Source organism: Desmodus rotundus, chromosome 3 (assembly GCF_022682495.2).
Source record: "Desmodus rotundus isolate HL8 chromosome 3, HLdesRot8A.1, whole genome shotgun sequence".
Classification (NCBI taxonomy): domain Eukaryota; kingdom Metazoa; phylum Chordata; class Mammalia; order Chiroptera; family Phyllostomidae; genus Desmodus; species Desmodus rotundus.
The window spans coordinates 192,727,489-192,749,545 of record NC_071389.1 but is presented as its reverse complement, the minus strand read 5'-3'; the positions used below and the strand labels follow the sequence as shown (position 1 = coordinate 192,749,545).

At 60.2% G+C, this 22,057-nt stretch overlaps 1 protein-coding gene across 2 annotated transcripts in view; it reads right to left on the bottom strand.

Moving 5' to 3' along the window:
- Positions 1–1,025: 1,025 nt before the first annotated feature.
- Positions 1,026–22,057, bottom strand: part of TOM1 (target of myb1 membrane trafficking protein) — a 40,136-nt gene continuing 19,104 nt past the window's right edge. Inside the window, exons 3-16 of one of the 2 annotated variants that reach the window (XM_024579191.3) lie at positions 21,014–21,092; positions 19,951–20,100; positions 19,460–19,594; positions 19,206–19,352; positions 16,506–16,622; positions 14,190–14,323; positions 12,367–12,400; positions 11,904–11,997; positions 11,114–11,234; positions 7,221–7,296; positions 4,450–4,488; positions 3,027–3,086; positions 1,983–2,022; positions 1,026–1,886 (exon numbers count right to left, since the gene is read on the bottom strand). In XM_024579191.3, the coding sequence (XP_024434959.1) occupies positions 1,732–1,886; positions 1,983–2,022; positions 3,027–3,086; positions 4,450–4,488; positions 7,221–7,296; positions 11,114–11,234; positions 11,904–11,997; positions 12,367–12,400; positions 14,190–14,323; positions 16,506–16,622; positions 19,206–19,352; positions 19,460–19,594; positions 19,951–20,100; positions 21,014–21,092 (1,381 nt within the window). In that variant the 3' untranslated portion in view covers positions 1,026–1,731. The remainder of the gene's footprint in view (positions 1,887–1,982; positions 2,023–3,026; positions 3,087–4,449; positions 4,489–7,220; positions 7,297–11,113; positions 11,235–11,903; positions 11,998–12,366; positions 12,401–14,189; positions 14,324–16,505; positions 16,623–19,205; positions 19,353–19,459; positions 19,595–19,950; positions 20,101–21,013; positions 21,093–22,057) is intronic. The other variant, XM_024579192.3, reaches the window with a different exon arrangement.

Sequence of the window (22,057 nt, the reverse complement as noted above, 5' to 3'; positions counted from 1 at the left end):
TTAGAGAATGGACAGGTCCCACTGCACCTGTCCCCAGGCTGCTTTCCTTGTCCCTGCTCCACCTGGAGGGCTGGCTGGTCCAGGTCTGTGTGTGCTCTGCCTGCCCACTGCTGACAGGAGGCCCCACTGCAGCTGCCTGGGCCCCCTGGACCCAGGCGTTCCGACTTCTGCTCTCCTCTGTGGGCTGACCTTTCAGGCAGGTCAGTGCCCCAGTCCACACCAGTCCCTTCCCTTCCCCTACTGAGGGCTGGGCCAGGAGATGCCCATGTGTCGCCAGCAGTGACTCAGGAATTCCTGGCTGGAGAAGGTGGACACTGCAGATCGGAAAAGGTGGTGCCCAAGACCTGGCACCTGCAGGCCGCCGGGACTGAGATAAGAACCGGCGCCCGAGCCGACCTGGCTCCTTGGGCTGTGTGCCAAGTCATGCGAAGAGCCTCAGTGTTGTCACCTGACAAATGAGGTTGCCACCTGGCACTGAGGCATGAGGAGGGGCCTGGCACAGGACAAACTACCGCACCTGCGCTCCTGCTGAGCTGGGCAGCTCACATGACCGTCGCAGCCCCAGCCTCAGCGTCTGAGACAAGGTGGTGCCTTTGCTTTGCCCAGGGCTGTCGTGACGGTCCCATGAGCCCATGCAGAGTCCTGTGCCTGGCACCTGGGCTCGGCGAGGACGCCGTCTGCTCCTGGCAGGAACATCTCCCCACACCGACGACACCATGCTCCCGCCTGTAGTTGCTGCGCGGCTGCAGGGCAGGAGCCGGCCCAAGCGGGGCGGTGGTGAGGTGTCCCGAGCACGCAGGGGCGTCACACAGAGGGATGGCAATGGGGTGAACGGTGGCCGAGCAGGTGTGTGAGGTGCCTGCACCTGGTGAAGTGTGGCTGGGGGCCCAGGCCCACTGCTCCCCCTGTACCACCTGCAGATGCCATCCCCTGGAGGACCCCAGCCCAGAGTGCCCAGGCTGTTCCAGCCACCAGTGACACCAAGAAGTCCCTTCCCCCTTGAAGGCTGAATGCTGCTAGCAGGGTGGTTTTCTACCTTTAATGGGGGCATTATAAAGGCACCTCTCCCAGTGCAAGAGGATCAACCAACAGGTGGGCGGCCCATACCCTCCAGGAAGAGGAAGGGTGGGGAAAAAGCAGTGGGGGAGACTGGGCCGCAGGAGCTCTGGGCATGCCCCGCAGCTGCCCCAAGGCCTGGGGCCAGGGCACTCCCACCCCACTGCACAGCCTCATACTGGACAGTGTGCAGCCCAGCGGAGGGCCACACCCCCAGCACTCAACAGTGGGCCAGAGTCTTCCGGCTCCATGAGGCAAGGGCCGGGGAAGGGACCAAAGGCTGCAACAGAAGTTTCTGTTCCAGCTTCCAACTGGCAGTGAGGGCTCCGAAGAGGGCTTCTCTGGGGACGGGTCCAGGGACGGGATCACCAGGGCATGGGGAGGCCACCAGCCAGCCTATCTGTCCCAGGCCACCCAGGTCTCAGCTAAGTCAGAGCAGTCGGCTGGAGAGGGGGAAGGAGGCAGGAGTGGCCAGGGTCCCAGTGAAGAACTAACCCATCCCCTGGATTCACCTCTGTCTTCCTAAGCCCCCAAACAGTATGGCCCAGCCTTGAGGAGGAGAGAAGGGGGTAACAAGCTACCCCCAAAGCAGCCTTAACACTGAAGGAGTGAGAGAGGCCCCGGCCAAGGGGTGTGAGAGCAGCGGGGTTCGGGCTGCAGGGTGCCAGCCCCCACTCATAAGGCAAACAGCATGTCGTCGTCTTTCTCCTGGGTCTTCTTTCGAGGGGCGCTGCCAGGATGGGGCCCCGGGGGCCCCTCGGCTGTGGGGCTAGAGAGGTTGGGCAACCGATCAGCCACTTTGGCCCGTTCTTCCAGGAACTTGTCAAATTCTAGAGAAACAAGAGAGAGGCTGGGGGTGGGCTCTGAGACCTGAGCAGGGGGCTTGGGGAGGGCATGGGCCGGTGGCCAGGGCCAGGGCCTACTACCTTCGCTGGTGACGCCCTTGGGCTCTTCCGCATCATTCCCCTGAGAAGGCAGAAGGAGGCAGAAGTCAGGTGGGCAGGGGTGAGGTGGAGTGGAGCGGGCGGGGCGGGGTGGGGCAGGGCAGGGCAGGGCAGGGCCCAGCCTGTGGAACCAGAGTGACCCAGACGCAAGCTCTGAGGGCCGAGGACCTGGACCTCCTCTCAGCCACCCAGCCTTGGGTGTCAGCTGCCTTTTCTGAGCCTGGTTTTTCTGCTTGGTAGAGCTCGCGGGGCTGGAGGGCAGCTAAGAGGGAACAGTACAGGCAGAGCACCAAGCACACGGTGTGGTGCCAGGGGGTCCTCAGTGAGTGCTACTTCCTTTCCTTCCCTGTGTCTAGTGGGGTGGACAGACGCACCCCTATGTTGGGGAAGGCCGACACCCAGAGACTGAGGCCAGGCATGCTCAAGCTGGGGGCTGGGGAAGGGTAAGCCTCTGCCGCAGACAGAACAGGTGGACCCTTGCCTGACCTCAGGCAAAAACGTGGTCTTGGTGGCTTGCAGAAAGCAGCCTCTGGGCCTGGAAGGGCCCAGGCATGTGGTTCTTGGCCCCCAGGGAGGTGGGTGGCAGATGCTGGGAAGGGAACTTGCTGGGGCGGGGGGCGCGGGGGAGACTGCTTGGACCCCCCGCCCACCTCCTCCTGGACAAGGCACCCCTCTCAGCTGCTTATTGGTCTCCCGATCTGTAAGACGGGTGCTGCTGCTCCTCCTGCGCTATGGCAGCGGCAGAGCTTGGCGCTGCTGTGGCCCCTCGGGTACCCTCACACCCACTGGGACCTCATGGGGCAGCATGCTCAGGGAGGGTCAGCGCCAGCAGCTTCGAGGGGTGCAGTGCCTGGGAGGAGGTGGGTGGCTGGCAGGAGAAGGGACACTTCCAGCTGCTGAGGTGTCCCATAGTCATGCTCCCTTTGTTACCCACTAGCTGTCCACTCTGCCCCCATGACCAGTCACTTCCTCGTGAGATAGACGGGGGCCCTGTCAGGGGGGCAAACTGGGCGAGCCCCGACTCACCACGTCAGTGGACAGCCACTGCTCGATGTCCTCCATCAGGCAGGCCTGGGTGACGGGGATCTGGAAGGACAGAAGCGGAGTGAGGCAGGGAGGGGCAGTCACCCAGCCCTGAGCCTCCTCACTTATGAACTTGGGCCAGTCAGACCTGCCGTGTCCCCTGGGGGAGTTGAGATCCTGGCATCCCCTCCAGGAGAGTTCCTGCCCAGCTGCCTGGGACCCTTGGTTCTGCCCGTGGGGCTGGGCTGTGGGCCAGCAAGCGGGCCCCTACCAGCTGGAGCAAGGCCAGGAGGGGAAAATGGACACCCACCGCCCACGCACTGAGGGTGTGGGCAAGGCTCCAGGCTGCAGGGGAAGAGCTAGGTGCATAGGCCCAGGGAGAGGCTGAGCACAGGGGCTCAGGGCCATCCGATGAAGACGCAGCTCAGGGAGGGGTCGCCATTGAGGGTGGGGTGGGGGCACAACTATGCACAAGGGGCTGCCAGGTTCTGCTCCCTGTGTGTCCGCAGACACCGAGTTCAGGGCGGAAGGGTTGAAGTGGGGGAGGTGCTGAACCTGAAAAGGCCAGGCTGGTGGACTCAGAGGGGCGGAAACCCTGCACGAGGACATTTCTCTTCAGGTCACAAAGACAGGGCTCTGCCACAAAGGCCCCTGCACAGGGGCTGGGGGCTGCCGGTTGGACCGGGGCTGCGGGCTTCCTTCTCTGACCGCTCCTCAGTTCTGCCTGGAAGTTCTGGGCAGATTTTGGAGTCAGAGCCTCAAATGTGGCTCAGTCCCTCAGTCCAGCGTGACTTCTGGCAGGTCCCTTCACTCCTTCGAACCTCACGTCGCCCCTCTTTACAGAGGGTAACAGCAGTGCCTACCGTCCAGGTGGCCGTGAGGGTCACGTGAGATGAAGGCTGTAAGAGCCTCGCACAGTGCCCGACACAGAGCAGACGCTCAGGAGCGCTGTCGCCAGCGAGCCACTTTGGGAAAGAGGGAGAGTCTCTCTCCTACCACTCCCATTCGACCCCCAAGCTGCGTCTCCAGCACCTGAGGCCCCGAGTGGGTAGCAGGAAGCCCAGAGAGGACACAGGAGCCACCTTCCCAGTAGCACCAGCAGCAGCAGCAAGAGCTCTGGGCTGCCCACACCAGCTCCCTCACCACTTGGCTGTCCACTGGCGCTCCGCCCAGAGCCCGGCAAGCCCCGTCGCCTCCAGCCGTCACAGGGGTTGCCCAGGCCTTGCTTCCAACTCAGGAGCTGGAAGTGGGTACGGAGGGGCCGAGGGAGCAGGACCACACCGAGTGCTGGGTTGGGCGCAGCAGGCCCTTGGCCACCCAGGCGCCCCTTGCTCTCCTCCGGGTCTTACGGTCCTGCTCCCTCTGAGGCACCACCAGGGCAGGGCCCCTGCCGGCGACAGCCCCCCCTCACCATGCCTTGTCTCACCATCCAGTCACTGAGGCTCTTCTCACTGCCGCCCCCCATCTGGTGAGAAAGGGTGGTGCTGAGGGAGGCAGGAGGGCCACTGTGTGCTGGTAGCTTCTCTAACAGGGACGCTGCCTTTAGGCCAGCAGGCCTGCTACCCCCTTAGGAGGCCTGTGTGTGTGCATGTGTGTGCATGCATGTGTGTGGATGCATGTACATGTGTGTGCAGGTGTGTGGTGGGTGTGGTGGCAGCAGCGGGTGCCTCACTGTGGGCAAACCACAACACCCTGGGCCACTGGAGCCCTGAATGGGCAGGGAAAGTGTCCCCACTCTCTCCACAAAGACCCCGCGGGGCAGCCCCGAGACAGCCAGTTGGCTTTTGGGGGATTCAGACAGGACTCTCAGGCTTAGATGCACTGGTTTACCCTGTCCCCTTCTGTTTATGGGTGGCAAGCAGGGGGCTCCTTGGGCCCCAGACCGACTGGTGGGAGAGGGAAACGAGTCCTGCCTCCCCGCCCTGGGCAGACCAGACCCCACATGGGGCCGGGCACACACATCCACACGTCACAGGACGTGGGGGCTGGGGCGGGGGGCAAACACTGGTTGCCACAGGGCCGGCGCTTGCTTCCACTCTGTACTTGGCGCTTGAAATCACGTTCTGAAGGTTCAGTGGGAGAAAGCCTTCCCACCAGCCAGACCTCAGCACCTTCGCGGCAGGTGTTTACTGACCTGGTTTTAAGGAAGTCATACCCCGATCTGGTGGAAGTGCCTTAAAGCTCTCAAGTTATCAGAGATGAGTGAGCCTTCAGTTATCAGTTTTTGCTTTTCTGCAAGTAGACAGGTGTACGTCTTTCCTCCCTGCGGCTAACTGCAAGCAGGTGGAGGAGCCAGGAGACCCAGGTTCTAGCTCTCAGCATGCCCCTGACTTGCTGTGTGCCCCTGGGCAAGTGACATCTGTCTGGGCTGCAGTTCCCTTGTCTGCCACAGGAAGGGGTTGGCTGGGATGGCTGCCCGCTGGGCGGTGGCCCGAGCCCCTTGCCCAGGAGAGACCAGGGGGCCCGAGAGGGAAGCGCTTCCGGCAGGCTTCCGGAGTGCCCAGACTCATGACTCCTGGAGCCAGAATGGCGGCCTTCAGAAAGGAAGGCTGGGCAGAGGCGCTCGCCTTGGCCCCTTTGAACTTCTTGGGCCCTCTGGGTCCTCGTTACCAACGCTGGCTTCAGAGCCACACAGACCACTAGGTGTGAGAGCCCAGGAAAAATTACATCACAGTTCTAAGTCTTGGTGTTCTGTCTGTAGGTGAAAAAATATACCGGCAGTATATGAAGACCAGATGCTTCACTGTGTGCCAGGACCACGCTAAGGATGTCACAGCTGTCGGCTCCCTTAACCTCCCCCTGGGGCTCAGTGTCTCACCACAGAAGGGGACAATGGCACACCCTAAGGGGCTGTGTGGTGACCGGTCAGGGGGTCGCAGAGAGCTTAGCAAGGGCCTGGCCCAGAGCGCAAGCTCGACAGACGACGGCTCACCAAGTGCAGTGATGGGAGCTCTGCGGGCGACAGGTGGCACGACACGTACAGGGGCCCCCGACTCCCTCGCTGGCCAGGTCGTGCCCTGAGCTGACATGGGAACGACTCCTGAGATGCCGGGAAGTCTCTGGGAATTAGCGGGGACTCCCCCTCCCGACAGTAGGCCGGGCGGCTCCCACAGCCTCCCCACTGCCCTCCCAGCTTCCGCGCTGGCTCCTGCTACCACAGAAGCCAGACGAACATCCCCCTCTGCTCAAGACTGTCCACTGCTTCCTCCTCACACAGAACGAACCCCACAGTCCTCCCAGGGGCCCCTGAGGCCCTCTGGTCCCTGCTGCTGCTCAGGCTTTGTCCCCACCAGCTAGTCCCACCCTGGCCTCAGAAGCCCTGTGCTGCCTGCCACCAACCCCCTCCTCTGGGGGCCAAGTCACTGCCCCTGCCCCTGCCCCTCCCAGCCCCAGGTCCTGCCGCTTCTGACACCTCCCACGGAGCAACTCTGTCCATTACTGGGACAGAAACTGTCACTGTCCAGACAACATCGGAAACAAATTCAAAGGTATGAGAAGTGTGCTTGGAGTTCCTGCCAGGGGGAAGGGGTCACCCACAGAGCGTGCTCAGTGCTGGCACTTGGCCCTCACTCAATACAGACTCCGCAGTTAAGTGGAACTAAAATGATGCCCAGGGTGCCCCCCTGTGGTCACAGGGTGGAAAGGCAGGCAGGCAGCTGGGAGGAAACGCAAGGCTGACAGGCTGGGAGGGGCAGCGGCAGACGCTGCAGCTCTAGTTCTGTTCTCTTGTCGCCCTCTGTCCACACTCCCACAATTAACAGGTCTCTAGAGAGGCCGTGAGCTAGAACACTGACTGAGCTCTCAGGCTCTGCCAAGCACCTTAAATACACCCTCTTATGCATCCTCATTAATCATGTAGACGCATGTAAGCTCCGGTATACGGATGAAGAAACTGAGTCAGGAAGGTCGTCATCTGCCCAAGGACACACAGCTGGTGAGGTGGCGCTGGGGAGAGAACCCAGGCTGCCGGACCGCAGCTGTGTCTCAGACTCAGGCCTGAGCCTTTGCTCTGACCTTCTCACCGTGTGAACTTGGGCTGAGTTTCCTTGGCTGTGAAATGGGAACACTCACATTAGCTACAAAGGGCCGAGAGGACAACCAATGAGGACAGGGTGGTGGGTGTGCCGATTCAGTGCCTGGCACATCGGGGGACATGGGGGCAAGCATTCCCTGCCTCCCTTTGGGCCCTCTGCTCACCGCTCCGGTGCTTTGCTGCCGGGCGTCCAGGGCTCCAGCCAGGCTGTCCGTAGCTTGGGGGTCTTCGTATTTCACCCTGAAACAGAGGCCACCATGGCCGTTAGATGCTGCTCTTGCTGCACCAGGCATGCCAGCTGGTGTGAGATGGAGGGAGATGGTCAGGGACGGGCTGGACTCACACTCTGTGTGGACCTGGGTCGTGCCTGGGCTTGGCCGGCTCAGGCCCCAGGGAGGCCTCTGACCTGCAGGCCTGCCTGGGACAGCAGGAAGGGCTCCACTTGCTACCTCTGGGAATGGGATCCGGGATGGGCTGCATGGCCAGCAGCAGCACGGCTGGAGGAGTGGAGGAGGGTGTTGCTGGCCAAAGCCAGAACAAGACTACCAATGGCTGCCACAGATTTGGCCAAACCCCAGGGATGAGACAGAGAGCCAATGAGCCCATGCTCGTGGAGAATTCCTATCTCCGGACCCTTCTGAGCAGATCCAGGGTGACAACTGTTCTGTTGCTCTGTGTATGGCTACATCGGAATGGGGACTCCACTCTGCTGCTGGGAGCAGGCAGGCTGCTGGCTCACCGTGTGGCCATCCCCCCCCAATCCCTCCCAGCCTGGCAGTGCGGTGGGGGGTGATTCTAACCATCTTCCAAGGCTGCCAGCCAGTCAGGTGTTGGGGGGTGTGGTGAGGAGCTGGGAGGGGTGGGCATGGCAGCTCCCGGGCAGATGCGGACAGGGAAGGTGGTGTCCGCTGGATGGGAGGCGAACTCTTAGCAGGAACAAGAGAGCAAACCAGGAGTGGGAGGAAGACCTGGGCTAATGAGGGGGCTTGGGTGTGTCCCCTGGCTGCTACAGAGGGGGTGTCCAGGGAAGGCAGGGGACATCCCGGGGACACAGCCCTGATGCTTGGAAAGAGCTGTTACCCACACTCTGAACCACTGGCAGAGGAGGTGAGACCTCAGCACTGGGTCAGTCCGGCACTGTGGGGAAGAAGCAAGCCCCAGGGCCCCAGTTACAAAGGGAAATCCCTGTGCAGGTAGAGACGAGGGATCTTCCTCCAGGTGTGGGTGGGTGTGGGGTGGGGAGCACCCGACACTCTGCTGAAGCCAAGGCAGCACCCTGTCACACTTAACTCCGGCAATGCCCATCTGCCCTTCTGGGGATGGGGCAGGCTGGTACTTCAAGGGGCCTCTTAAACAAGCCCCCCGCCCTAAATTCCCTTGCAGCCGCGCTGCCGCCCCCTCCCTCCCATGGGACAGGCAGTCAGCCGGAAGAGTGCAGTCACCAGCTAGTTCATCCCCGGGTGCACCGCCCTCGTTCCTGGCAAATGGGCCGGGGACAATCTGCAGGGCCTTGCTGGAGCAACCTGAAAGCTGTTGGCGGGCGGTGTGCTCATGCCCTTCCGGAGAGGAGCTTAGCACCCCTGGCTAACGCTGGGCAGTGAGCACTGGGCAGTGCTGAGGCAGAAGCGCTGCCAAAAATTGTGCAGCGTGCCCTGACCCAGGGAGGGGCTGCTCACTCAGGGTGTGGGAGGAGTCATTTGCTGTCCCTGCGCCCAAGACACGGCAGGTGCCTTGTGGACAAAGGTAGAAAAGGGCACGTCTGGGAACACACAGAAACGGATGCTGCCCTTCACTCGAACTGTGTGTTCTTTCCTAACTGCGCTCATCACCTGTACTTCTCTCCCTCTGTCTCTGTCTCTCTCACAACCACACCCGCACAGCCTGAAGGCCGAAGCGTGGCCATCCCGGGGGCCAGGCCTGCAGCAGTGGAGGGCCCAGTGGACCCACCGGAGGATGACCACATGGCCCAGATGGGGTTGCAGACCTGGACCAGGCATCTGGAGTCCCACACCCAGCATAGGAGGGAGGGCTGCTCCTCCGATGGTCCCAGGAACAGTGCTGGCAGGGGGCTGGACCTGGGCCATTTAGGGTGACACAGTGGCATGGGAGGAAGTGGAGTGCGTCCTCAGAACGATGATGTGGCAGAAGTTGAGGAAAAGCCACCCTGCTTCCGGCAAAGCCTGGCTAAGGCGGCCCTGGCCTGGCTCACTCAGATGCGCTTGTCTCCTTGGTGCCGAGTGGAAGGGTCTGCTCAGGTGGGGAAGCCGGGACTGTGCCAGCTGTGGTCAGGGCTGGAGCAGAAACGCAGGCCCAACAAGGAGCTGGCTTTCTGGTGGACGGAGGCAGAGCTGGCAGAGTTCAGGGGGAGGTGTGGGCTGGATACCCAGGTAGACAGAACAGCGCAAGGTGAGGAGGCCAAAGGCCAGTCACATGACCAGGGCTAGAGACCCAGCTGGACCAAAACGGAGGGGGCCAGGAAGGAGAACAGAGGATAAAGAAACTCTAAGCTAGGGCACGTTCCTGTCCCCTGCAGGGCACTTCCTGGGGGGGGGGGGTGGAGACCAATCCCAGGGGCCTGCTGAGAACCTGTGGCCTGAGGAGGTACGTGATGTTGTGTTGGTCCATGTGCCCTGCACCCGGCTCGCACGCTCTCTCCCGTCTCTGCGCCTCTGCACAGGCTGTTCCCAATGGCCTGGAATGGCCATCCCGACGTCCCCCACCCTGCTGTCCAGGCCACAGTGCTTGGTACACCCCTCCAGGACAGCACTCCGCACCGCAGGCGCTGGTCCGTGTGCACGTCTCTCTCCTGGAGAGAATGTTCTGGGTGTGCTTTTCTCTGGCCCTCAGGGCCCTGCTTCTGGAATAGCAAACCTCAGCCAGGCTGGCGAGCTGGGCCAGGTGCCAGGGGCTCTCTGATGTGGCCAGTGTGCCACCTGCCAGGCCTACTGGGGTGGGTCACCCTCCTGGCTGTTAAGTCCCACTGGACTCATTAGCTTCTGCCTGCAGAGCAGCCTCACAGCATTCCTAACTCCATGGCAACCGTGGGCTGCTGGGCCCAGGGCACCTGGGCTTGAGACTATGGATTCTGCCTGAATAATGAAGTGGCTCAGGGCTCATCAGCCCTCCTTTTCCCAGAGTTGGCTCAGGCCAGTGGGCAGGGGGCTGTGGGCAACCCCACACACCCAGGTGGGCTACACCTGGATTTGCCAGTAAAGAGAGGGTATCTCTAGGCCATTTGGAGGCCGGCTGACAGTTTCCAAAGACACCAGAATTACCACTAGGGAGCTGGAGGGCCTACTAGGAAGGCTCCTTAATCCAGAGCTTTCCTCGGCTGTCCATTCTGGCGAGGCCCAGCTCAGACTCGGGGTCCTACACAAGCCTCGGCACACTGCTTCCCTGACATGCCTGCAGACAGTACATCGTGGGAAGTGGAGGTCAGGGGCTGGCCACACGCCCGACTGCTGAAAGCATCTCCCTGAAAATGGACCCCACGGGAGGACGGAAGCCCAGCTCTGGGGCAGAGTGGGCAGACCTGAGAGGGGCAACAGGGAGCATGGAATGGCAGAATTGACTGCGCAAGCCCTTGCGGGCCCCTCGGGTGCCTCCCTGCCAGCCCCGGAGGCCTTGGTGCACTGTGTATAGTGCAGTGGGGGCCTGAGCCGGGCTGGAGACACTATTCTTGCCCCAGACAGACATGGGCCCCCACCCCAGGAAGCCACTGAGCTGCCTGAGGCGGGGCAAAGGACCCAGCCTCTCTGTACCTCAGTTTCCTCATCTGATCAGCTTGTGTAAGATTCCGGCACACAGTTGGTCATCAACCTACAGGCTGTCCTTCCCCTGCCCAGCTCTGCCACCTGGCCACCGAGCTCTCTGGGCCATGTGGGACTGACTCGGGGGGAAGGAACTCTGCCATCCTGAGAGGGGACAGGCAGGGGGCTCTGTGCTTTTCCACAGGGTGTGCCCACCCTGCAAGGGGGGTACAGGGACCTGGACAGAGACTCTTCTCTGGCAGGGAGCACCCGACTGTAGAGGGTCAGGGTGGGGCCGGGCCACTCACTCTTTCCGCTGCTCAGCCAGCGAGCTGCCCCGTGTCAGCGCAAACATGTCAAACTCGTCTTCCAGCTGGCCAGAGGTCTCCAGAGACTGCAGGCCGGCTCTCACACTGCTGGAGCCCAGGTCTGCAGGGACAGAAGGACCACGTAAGACTCCGCCCGGCTGTCCTTGTATACACCGCGGCCAAGCTGCTTCCTGCCAGGCCCAGGGCGGGCTCTGGATAAGCAGCTGGAGCGGGGGTAAGACAGGGCAGGACGCATGGATGGGGTAGGCCACCCGCTGGCTGAGGGACTGTGGGCAGTCACTTCTCTCACAATGATTCCCTAGGGCTTGGCACGAAGCAGGTCGTCAGTAACATTAACACTAATCACAGTGATATTCCAGCGACTGCCAGCGCATGCTGGGAGTGCGCTCAGGGCCTGGCACTGGTCTAAGCCAGGTTCACCCCGAGCTCACTCAGTCCTCATGACGGCCTGGGAGGAAGGGCCCATTCCTGCCATTCCAGAGGAAGAGGGGCACAGGACGTTCAAGTGACTTGCCCAAGCTCACCCAGATGGCTCAGGCCATGGAGAACTCAGTGTCGAGGGGCAGTCTCAGGACAGTGGGATTTCTGAGACCCGAGAGGGCTCGGCCATTGTGGGGCTGTGGGGGAAGGGTCCCACGGGTTTGGTCCTTGCGCCACGGCTGGGGCCCCAGTGAGGTGAGGGCTAGGCTGATGTTCTGCTGGTGGTGCTCCAGCTCCAACTGTGTCACAGGACAGCACCCCCAGAACTGCAGGGGTGCTCCACACTTACTCATCCCTGCCAGCTGGGACGAGAGGCTGCCATTGGTTGCCGGGTCAGGGCCCATGTCGATGAGGTCAGCTGCCGTTTCGGCCTCACTTGGGGCCTGGGGGGGAGAGAGAGGCCACTGTCATCTCCCTGCCTGCAGCCTCGGTCCCCTCTGCTTGAAGCTCGGGCACCTGCCCAAGGAGCTGTCATCCACCAGGGCCCGCGCAGCTAGGACTTAGGAGTTTTTCTTTTCCCCTTGGCCTCTAGCTCTGCTGCTCCCTCTGGGAGGTTGGGAAGACCCTTGGGCATCAGCTGGTGGCAGGGCCTTAAAGGGACAGGGACATAAAAAGTTAGAAGGGGACTGTTTTAGGAGCCTAGATATGAAGGCACCTTATGTCCAGGACATGGGGAGCAGGGTAGGTGAGCACAGCCCCTCTTCTCCCTGTTAACAAGTCCATGATCTAGTCACAGGAAGGAAGCGGTTTACCTTGGCGGTCTGGCCTGTTCGGATCCGCTCAAACCTATGAGGAAGAAGGGGCTGAGTTGAAGAGACAGTCTGAGAGAGCCCCTGGCACGGCCCAGGCAGGGCTTTGCTGCCCCCTGGGCCCGACCATGCAGCGGGCTGGTCACGGTGATGACACAGCCTGCTTGTCCCACACAGACCGGGCTGACGCCTGATGTCCCCAGGGAATTACTAACAGGGCCTTTCCTTCACTTGCAGAAGCGTCCCGGTTTGGGTTGTCCATTATGTGGCCAATCCAGTCACAACCAGCATTAGACAAGCAAATAGGAACAGACGAGGGGAGAGGAGGAAATGGGCATGCCTGGCGCCCGGCAGAGGTGAGCGCTGGTCTGTGGAGCCTGCCCGGCAACACGCTGTGTGCCTGTGCGCACCAGTGGCTGTCAGTGACGGGGTAAGAACGACACACATCCTCACGCTGCACCGAGACACGTAGCCCACTTGCAGACAGGCCAGGTGGTGGGGAGGGGCCAAGAAGGCCTTGGTCTGGGGTCTGAGTCCTGTCCTGTCACTTGTTAACCGTGTGACCGTGGCTAGATTCCATCCCTTCTGAACTTCAGTCTCCCAGTCTACTAAAAAGGGGTGACAGAGGGCCCGCCTCCTAGATGGGAGAAGCACGTGAAGGCACTGTGCATGAGTGGCTGTGAGCAGGGAAGCTCCGTCAGGCAACGCCAGGCCTGATGCCAGTGGGGGTCAGAGGGGTTCCAGTCACCTCTCGGGCCACCTCACAGCCCAGCCCCCGAAATGGCAGGGAAGGGGCCCTTTTATTCCACTGGAACAATGAGCAGGAGAGGCCGGCAGATGTGGCCTGTGGCAGCCCCACCCCACTCCCGAACTGATTTAGAATCACTCCGAGTGTGTCTGCTGATGGAGAAGGATATGAAGTGAACGAGGGTGCAGGAGGCCAGAATAAGCGGGGTCCTGGACCAGACACCCGGACTGACCAGAGCTTTCTGGGCATTACTGCGTGGACTCTCAGTCACCCCACAGGGCAGGCCACCGTAAGCCCCGTATTACAGAGACAGAGGAGTGTGGGGGACGCTGTTTCCGCAGACCCAGCACCCCTTCTCCGTTCTGCTGTAATAGCACCTGACTGCTTCCCTGGGGACCTGCTGTCCCCCACTTCCCAGGATCCTGGTGGGGCTGCCATCAAGGGGCCCTCTCATCCCCCAACCGGTGGGCACGACAAAGGGGAGCCACAGCTCCTCTGGGGGATCTGACCCCTGAACAGAATGATACAAGCACCCATTTATTGGCAGTGACACCCTGGGGACAAGGTCCAGGAGTTTCTGCCCCAGAGACCCCTGAGCAGCCCTAGGGTCTGTCCTTCCTGTTCTGTTGGGAGGCCTTGCTATTTCACTCTTCTTTGGATTCTAAAGCTATGCATTTAATAGAAGCTATTCATCTAACAGATTCTTTTTTTTGTTAACTCAGCCAGAAATGATTTAAGTGGCTTGTAGTCAAAGAGCCCTAATTAAGTCAAGTGGGCCCAAGCCCCAAAGCCAGGCAGCGGTGGAGGGAGCAAGCGCAGTCCAGGCCTGCCTGGCTGTGGGCCCGTGCTCATAGCCAGCAGCGCTGCCATCCCTGGGCTAGGTGCAGGGTCACAGGTGCGGGGCTAACTCTGGCAAGGAGATGAGAGGTGGGTGGGAGGCTGGGCATGCACGCCCACGCTGGAAGAAGACAGCTGAGGACACGTGCACCGGGTGGCCAGCTGGTGTTTGAGAGGGAGATGACAGATGGGCAGTGGTGTGGGGAGTGCCGGAGGAAGGGAAGAGGGCGGGGTGGGCTACCGTTCGTGGCGCAGGAACACGTTGTTGAGATTGTCGTTGACGATGAGCAGCTCCTCTGTCAGCTGCTCGTTGGTGATCCGGGGGATGAGCTCCAGGACCCGCTGCTGCATGGCTCGGCATGTTCGGTTGAGCTCCTGCCGAGGAAGCAGGCGAGACAACTGTGGCCACTGGGCCCAGAGCGAGGCCGTCTCCAACGGGTGGGCTCTGGTCTCTGGGGGTGCCTCGGAGGACCGAGAGGTTTCCAGACTGGAGTTCAAGCTCCGCAGAACAGCTTCAGGGGTTCTAAAAGCGAGCCTCTGAATCTCACTTCTCAGTGTTCTGACACTTAGCATGCTAAAGGGTGTCGCTGGTAGAACCTGGCTCTGCGCAGACTTCAGAAGACAGTCCTGGCCGCCATCTCTGCTTAGCTGGAAAACTGGGGCTGCCGGGAGGCTGGCTGAACAAGCCGCAGCTTCTCTGGGTTTTTGTTTTTAAACCAAAACATAAAAAATGAACCAGATGACTCCAACTATTGTCCACTAACCCCGATTTTGAATTTTTGTTTCATTATTCTCACTGACTTATTTTTTAAAAATACTTTTCTTTTGGAATGATTTTAGATTTACAAAAAAGTTGCCAGGACAATACAGAGAGGTCTGGAAACCCCACGCCCAGCTTCTCAGTCTGGCGTTTGTTAAGACGGAGACACTACCCCTGGTACAATGCTGTCAACTCAACCACAGGTTCTGTTCAGGCGTCACCAGAGGCGTCACCCTCTAACGCCCCGTTTCTGTGCTGGGGTCCCACACTGCATTCATCCAGTCGCCGTGGCACTGCCGCCTTTTAGTCAGCAAGCGTTACACATTCAAACATGACTGGGAGAAAGAGGAAAGTGAAAAGCTAGTGTTGTAAGTATTTCACTTGTCGGACGGAGTGTTTCTTTGTTCAGGTACCCACCACCTGGCGGACAGGTGCCTGTGGCCACACCCCCACCCTCTTCTCCTGGACGTGTCATCGGGACTGGACACTGCCCCAATGTTGATTTTGGTTCTTTTGGACCCTGTTATCCGTCTGCTCCTAGGTCAGGCCTTCTCCTCCTGGGATTTCCTTATCTGCTCTTAGTGTGACTTTCAACAGCCGGCGGGTCTCCCCTCTCTTCCTCCCATGACCAAACGCACTTAGGGCTTTGTTCCCACTTCCTTGTCTTCTCAAGAGCAGCAGCTGGAGCCAGGCCACTGGATTCAAATCCCAGCTCCGCTGCTTACCAGCCATGTGACCCTGGGCACATTACATGACCTCTCTGCCTCCGCCTGCTGCCCTGGAACATGGGGATAAGAGTCCCTACCTCCCAGAAGAGGGTAGTGATTACGTGAATGTATGTCAAGCGCCCACATCAGAGCCCAGCATGTGGGAAGAGGTCAGTGCACGTGAGCTGTCCCTGTGCCAGCCCGCCCGCCCGCTCCAGCAATCACTTACACCCAGAGGCCCGGGCTCGGGACACAGAAAATGAACAGCAACCTACTGCTCCCTAACTCACTGAAGCCTCTCTCATAAGCCCTCACATGGTCCTCACAGGCATGTGTCTTTCCACTCCGAGACTCTGACTTTACTCTCTGCCCCCCGAAGGTAAGGACCCCAGAGCAAGTACACAGGGAAGCTCGCTCAGTCACAGTGACACAGGGACGCACCCGACGCAGCCCTGACCTGAGGAGTGTGAGGCCTAGTGGGAGAGAGACACGAAGTGAGACAATCACACTGAGCACCGCATGCCCCCACGGGCCCCCCAGCTTTCTCAGTGCCTCTGTGAACTGACCCCCACGGGGAAGGGGCCTTTTCCCACACCCAGCTCCTTCTGCCCCAGTGCCCTCTCCTCACCAGCTGGGAACGGGGCTGTGGGAATATCGAGTGACACGCAGGAGCAACAACCCACAGCTCCCGCCTGCCTCGGCTCCTGACACCAGCCACGCTCTCATCTCAAAGCCGGCGCTGCTCTCTCACGCCTGCCTGCTAAGCGTATGTTCTGAAAGCTGGAAATCTCACCAGCAGCTTCTTTTCAATACCATTTATTGGGAGCTTCTCCTGAACCAGGCCCAGGGCAGGCAAAAGCTTATGAAACTCTCATGTCAGACTTGTACCACGAAGGCTATTCTTACAGCAACCTCACAGATGAGGAAACTGAGGCAGAGGGGCTATTAAGCATCCCAGTCTGATAGAGTCTGAAGTCCCTGGTGTTAACATCTCCCACGGTGACCAAGGAGTTCAGAGTAAGCATGGTGGGGAAGGAATGTATGTGGTCAAAGGAGCAAGAAGTCACCTGGGGGGTGGTTGTGCGCTCACCTGTAGCAGCTCCAGGTCTGCAGGTTCTGCCTGGGTGGGCACCAGCTCCGTCAGCATCTCCGACATCACCCTCACATTCCCACTCACCATCTCCAGCTCACTGCGCAGCTTCCCGATCTGAAACACACCATTGGCCCAGTGAGAGGGGCTAGGGACCTGAAGCCAATGACGCTCACAAGGACAGAACCTGGCGCCAACAGCCCCAGGTGTGTGGTGCCCAGAGGGGCTGGCCTGCCAGTAGGCACCCTCTGTCAACTCCCAGGGCACGGCCCTGCACTAAGGGCCCAGGGGTGGGGGTGGGGGCTTGCCCCTGCCCCACAGGCCCCCTCACAGAGGCTCTACTGACCGTTACCATCTCCAAACTGGGGAGCCTGGTGCAGGAGAAGCCAGCAGGAAAGAAGTGGAGGGTGAATGCACCAGAGCACGGCTGGAAGGCTCCAGCATCTCCTGGGTCCACGGGCAGCTAACAAGGCCCTGAAGGGCAGCTCCCTCAAGGGAGAGGGCAGGGCGAGCAGGCCTGCGTCCCTCCCTAGGTGACGGGATTTTCCTCTCTCCTCTGCGATGACAGGATTTCCGTCTTGCTCCTGGTCTGTCTGTTCTGGTCTGCGTTGGTATGCCAGGCTCTTCTGAGGGTGAGCCCCAGGCCACCCCCCTGCGAGCAGGAAACTCGGACTAAGCCCTTGTTAAAGGGGTAATTTAGCACTTGTTAAAGGGATGCCAGCAGGCCTTCAGTGACCAAAGGGTCCGCGGTCTTGGCTTGGGGAATCGCTGAGCCGAGTCGCACAGGCTCTCCCATGGGTGACTTGGCAGAAAGCTCCAGTGTCGGATGCATGGGGCTCTGTGGGGCGAGTCCCCTCAGGAACGCTGTGGACACCGCGGATGGCTGCAAAGGGATCACTGTGGCCGTTCCAAAACTACTCTGGTTGAAGGACCCTTTGATCATGGAACTCCTCCTGGGTCTGGTATCAAGGGGCTGACATCCTAGGAAACACACATTCTAAATCGGGTGACCTAGCTGATTTCAGAATCCGAGAGCCACCATCAAAATTCACGATGCCTGTGAGAGCCACTGTCCTCTACTGACCACCTACAGAGTGCCCAGCACTGAGCGTGCATGGCTAATTGAACCGGACCACCGTCTCACCAGGCCCTATCCTTGGCCCGGCCTTTACCGAGGAAGACGTGGAGCGCAGACACAGGTGGTGCATCCACTACGGTTCGCCGACCCCTTCCAAACCCGAAAAACACTGGATACATTTGGCCTACTTAACGAACACTCTTGGTGTAAGTGAGTGGAAAAACCACTGATCACAAACCCAGCGTGTTCCGGTCAGAGGGGACCCAATTACGGTGAGTCTGAGGGTTACATCACTGAGTGTCTCAGAGTCTGAACGCGTCCCAGGGGACAGCAGGGGACGGCAGGGGACTCTGAAGTTAAACAGAGACTACTCAGTGTTGTTTAGGGAATGCCTTCTTGCACTAGGTGGAAGCAGAGTCTTAACCTACAGATGCAGACTTCAGGCAAATCGGTTTAAAAATCATAACCAGGTAAGATAAATGTTGGGTCACAGGGCGATGTTATAAGTTCTATGTACCTTTAATTGTTTGTCCAGTTAAGAAAACTACTCCAGCAATGTCTGTAACTCTGGAGGGGATTTTATAAGATAGCGAAGTGCAGGAGTGTCTCTTCAAATAGGTGAGGGCGGGAGAGGCGGTCCGGTAGGCTGGACACTGCACCGAGACCAGCCGGTGCACTTGGGAAAGTCAAGTTTCACTTGTTTCCCTCGGAGACCTCTGTCGTTCTCACCAGCGCTTTCGGCAGGTAGGCTTTTACACTTAGCTGACGTGAGGGGTCTGAAGTTTCCAAAACACCTCCAAGTGGGCACCCTGACAGTGCACGACCTTGACCCACACCCGACAGCCACATGGCTGGGCATCCAGCTAATGCTGGTCACAGCGTGGGTGTCCCTCATAGGGAGAGTGTGTCAGCACACCACGAACTGCTCCTGGCCAATGGGAGGTCCCCTCGACTCCAGCTTTAGGAGGAAGAAACCGAGGGACAGAGGCCCACTAAACTGGTGTGACACCTCGTCCGAGGAGGGCAGTCTTTCAGAGCCGCTCGCAGGGCCCCGGGAAAGCCTGGCCCGGGCCCGCCCCCTGGAATCTTACACTCGCCTCACATCTTCTCGGGGTTTCACGGGAAGCGTAAGGATGCAGTGCGAGAGGTTTTTTAAGTTACTCTTTGTGTGGATGTTTTAGAGGGTTTTCAGCTAGAACCTCTGCTTGAGTGAAGCCTCACATGAGCACTTAAGCAAACCACACTAAGAAAGTGGAGCTGCTGCGGGTGAAGGCGCGGCCTGCCGGGCACGTCCTCTCCCTGGTGCCGCCCAAAGGGCTCCACGGAGAACACAGTTTGGAGAACAGTCAATGTACAGGACAGAGCCTGCCTGGAGCCAGACAGGCTTGACCCTGAATCCCAGTTCTGTGTCTGAGAAGCTGTGTGGCTCTGGGCAAGTGAATGTCTCTCTCTGAGCCCCGTCTCCCAAATAGGAAGAATAATACACCCATGGGGCTGCTGTGAGGACCCAGGAGAGGCTCCAGGAAGCCATTTTCATTCTGACGGGGAGCCCTCCCTGACCCATCGTAGCGGGGGCAGGCCCGCCACCCTGACCCTCGAGGCTCTGACCCAGGCTCGTTTACCTGCTCAGGGGTTGGCGCTATGGGCATGTCGCTTGGGAGTGCGATGGGAGTGGGTGGAGGAGCCGTGTGCTGGCTGGGGTTCCCCTGGTGACTGGTGTCGGTGCCCACGGAGTTCTGTCCTGATGGTGTCTCCGAGCTGAACACAGTCTAGTGAGGAAACAACTGGGTCGGGGCCCCAGGAAGGAGCTGCGGAAACCCCTCGCGGCGACTCCTTCTGCCTCCCCCCCGCACTGCTGCCCCGTGGGCCTCCTCACCCTCTGGGGCGTGTGGATGGGCGACAGCATATCTAGGTCGGTCATCGGGAACTCCAGACCCTTCCTCCGCAGGTCCTCATAGACAGCGACGACACCTGTCAAGTCAGGTGAGCTGCGGAACGCGTCAGCCCAGGACTGAGAGGGGACAAGGGGACATCACCGGTAACCACTGCTCGCTGAAGCCCTTTTAAGCTCAACCCCCCCCCCCCACCCCGTCCCGAGAAGGGCAATTCCACCCCTGACTGCTGGTCCTTTGGCTGCGTCACCCAGACAGCCCATTCCACAGCAAGGCCCACAGCTGACAAGTCTCCCCACATTCAGAATGTCCAATCAGCAGACAACCAAGGTGGCCCCCAACAAACGGAGTGAAGCCAGCAGGAAAAGGGCCGCAGTGGCATGGGCTCCGTTCTCCAGGCCAGGGCCCAGAGCTCTGCCAGCGAAGGAAGCTGGCACTGAGCTCTCGCCACCCCGCTCCACCTGCCCGCACTCACCTGGATGAGGTTGAGCACCTTGTCGTGCACGATGGTGGGTGGATTGTTCTTGGGCAGGATGGTCCTCACCAGCACACCCTCCACGAAGTCCTGGCTGGCCACCAGCACGTGGAAGCGGTGCCCACAGTTCTTGACACAGGTTTCCAAGACCTGGAGGCCAGGAGGTGCCCACAAGCATCCATCAGAAGAAGGGGGCACCCACGGCCCCACCCTCACACTCTGTGCATGTCCCAGAGGGCAGCCTGGGAGAGAAAGGGGCTTCCTGAGGTGAGGCCTGGCGCTGGGAGGAGCAGGGTTGATGCTGGGACTCGGGCTGGTTTACTGGGGACTGGGGCTGGGGTGGGTAGGGGGCGGTGTGCTGGCCAGAGGCCCCTTGCTATGTGGCCTCAGTGCCCACAGCATCCGGTCCTGATGCTGTTTCTCAGCTGAACAGTCTGGAGGGAAGGTAGCTCTCCAGGTGGAACCAAAGAGAACTTTCAGTCAAGTGGTTACCCCGCAGCCTGCTCCTTGTTCCCGTTCCTGGCAGGAGTGGCCTTTGCTTTCCAGAGTGGCCACATTCTCCTGGATATAATGCTGCCATGGGGCAGGCTGGCACAGACCCCGCGTCCCCACTTCCCAGCCAGACCCGCCCTGACAGCCAGGGTGCCCACTGCCTGGCCTGTCCTATTGTGGGCAAGGATGTCCTCAGCTGCCAGCATCTGTTTTATGCTCATTTTCCAGGCAGGGCCCCCTCAGGGCCTGCCAGGCTTTCTGCCTCTGAGAAGTATGGGCTCACTGAGCTTCTCTGTCACCTGTGGGCCCTTTGGCCCAGGCTCTCCATCACTGGTTCTGGAGAGATGTGGACTCCCGAGCCAGTAGGTTGGAGAGAACCTTTTCCAAACGGCCTCTCTTGCTGCTCCGTGTCTGCCAAGAGTGTAGCTAGAACGGCGCTTTGCCCATGTACCTTTCCTGCCCCGCCCTTAGAAGAGGAGCCCCACGGTGACTGGGGGTCCTGCTGGGCCTGGGAGACTGCCCCAGTGGTCCGGGGCCCTGCCATGGACAGATGGACAGACAGGACACTCACCGTGAGAGCCAGCATCACTTCATGGAAGTTCTTATTCCCCGCGATTCTCTTCTTTATCGCTCGAAAGGCATCTTTGGGACTGAGCAGAGAGACAGAGGAAGGACAGGCTGAAGCCTATGACCTCCTTATCTGACATGGCACTGCCTGCCTGAGATCAGGGGGCTCTGGGAAGCAGGGGTGGCTCCTGGAAACCGTCCTCCCCGGGTCCTGTCCCTGCCTTCTGTGTGTCCAGGTTCTAATCACATCATATTCTGCCTGATTCACCAAAATCCTCGCGGTAGGTCTTGAGTAGGTGGCAGGGATTTCCAGTGTGTGGTCCCCGGGCCCCTGCACCAGAGCACTGTGGGGGAGTGTTTGTTAAAAACACAGAACCCTGGGCCCCCACTCTCGGCCTCCCGAACCAAACCCTGAGGGGGTCTGCGTGCTCACTGCCACGCCCCAGGGCTTCTCATGCAGACTGAAGTTCAAGAACCAGTAGCTGTGGGCACAGAGTCCTCATGCCCCATCCTGGCCAGCTCCCTACCTGTCCACCCTTTCCCTCAAGTCTTGGTAAGAACCCTCATGTGCTGGCCCTCTGCTGGGTGCCAGGGACACCCTGGTGAACAAGGCCACACGGTCAGGACCCTGGTGTCAGCCAGGGAAACAGCAGGTCCTGTGGTAAGAGCAAGCAGGTGTGGGGAGGGGTCAGGGAAGGCTTCTCTGAGGCGGTGGCATGACAGCTGGGTGAGAAGGACTAGATGGGCCAGCCGTGGGCCCGCTGAGGGTGTGGGGATGGAGGAGAGACAGAGGCAGGAGCCTGGACCAGGGCCCTGGTGGGGGGAGGGACAAAAGATGGCCACACTGGGTGTGGGGGAAGGCAAAGGGAAGGCCTGAAACACAGTAGGAAGGTAGATGTGCTCTGTGCAGAGAAGGCCCCAAAGGCCTTGGTGGCAGCCTGCTCTCCCAGTCCCATCTGTAACTTCACTGTCACCCCATGCCTCAACTCTGCTCCCTGCCCCTCAGGCCTGAACAGGTGACATCGATCTTGTCCAGACTGACCACGCT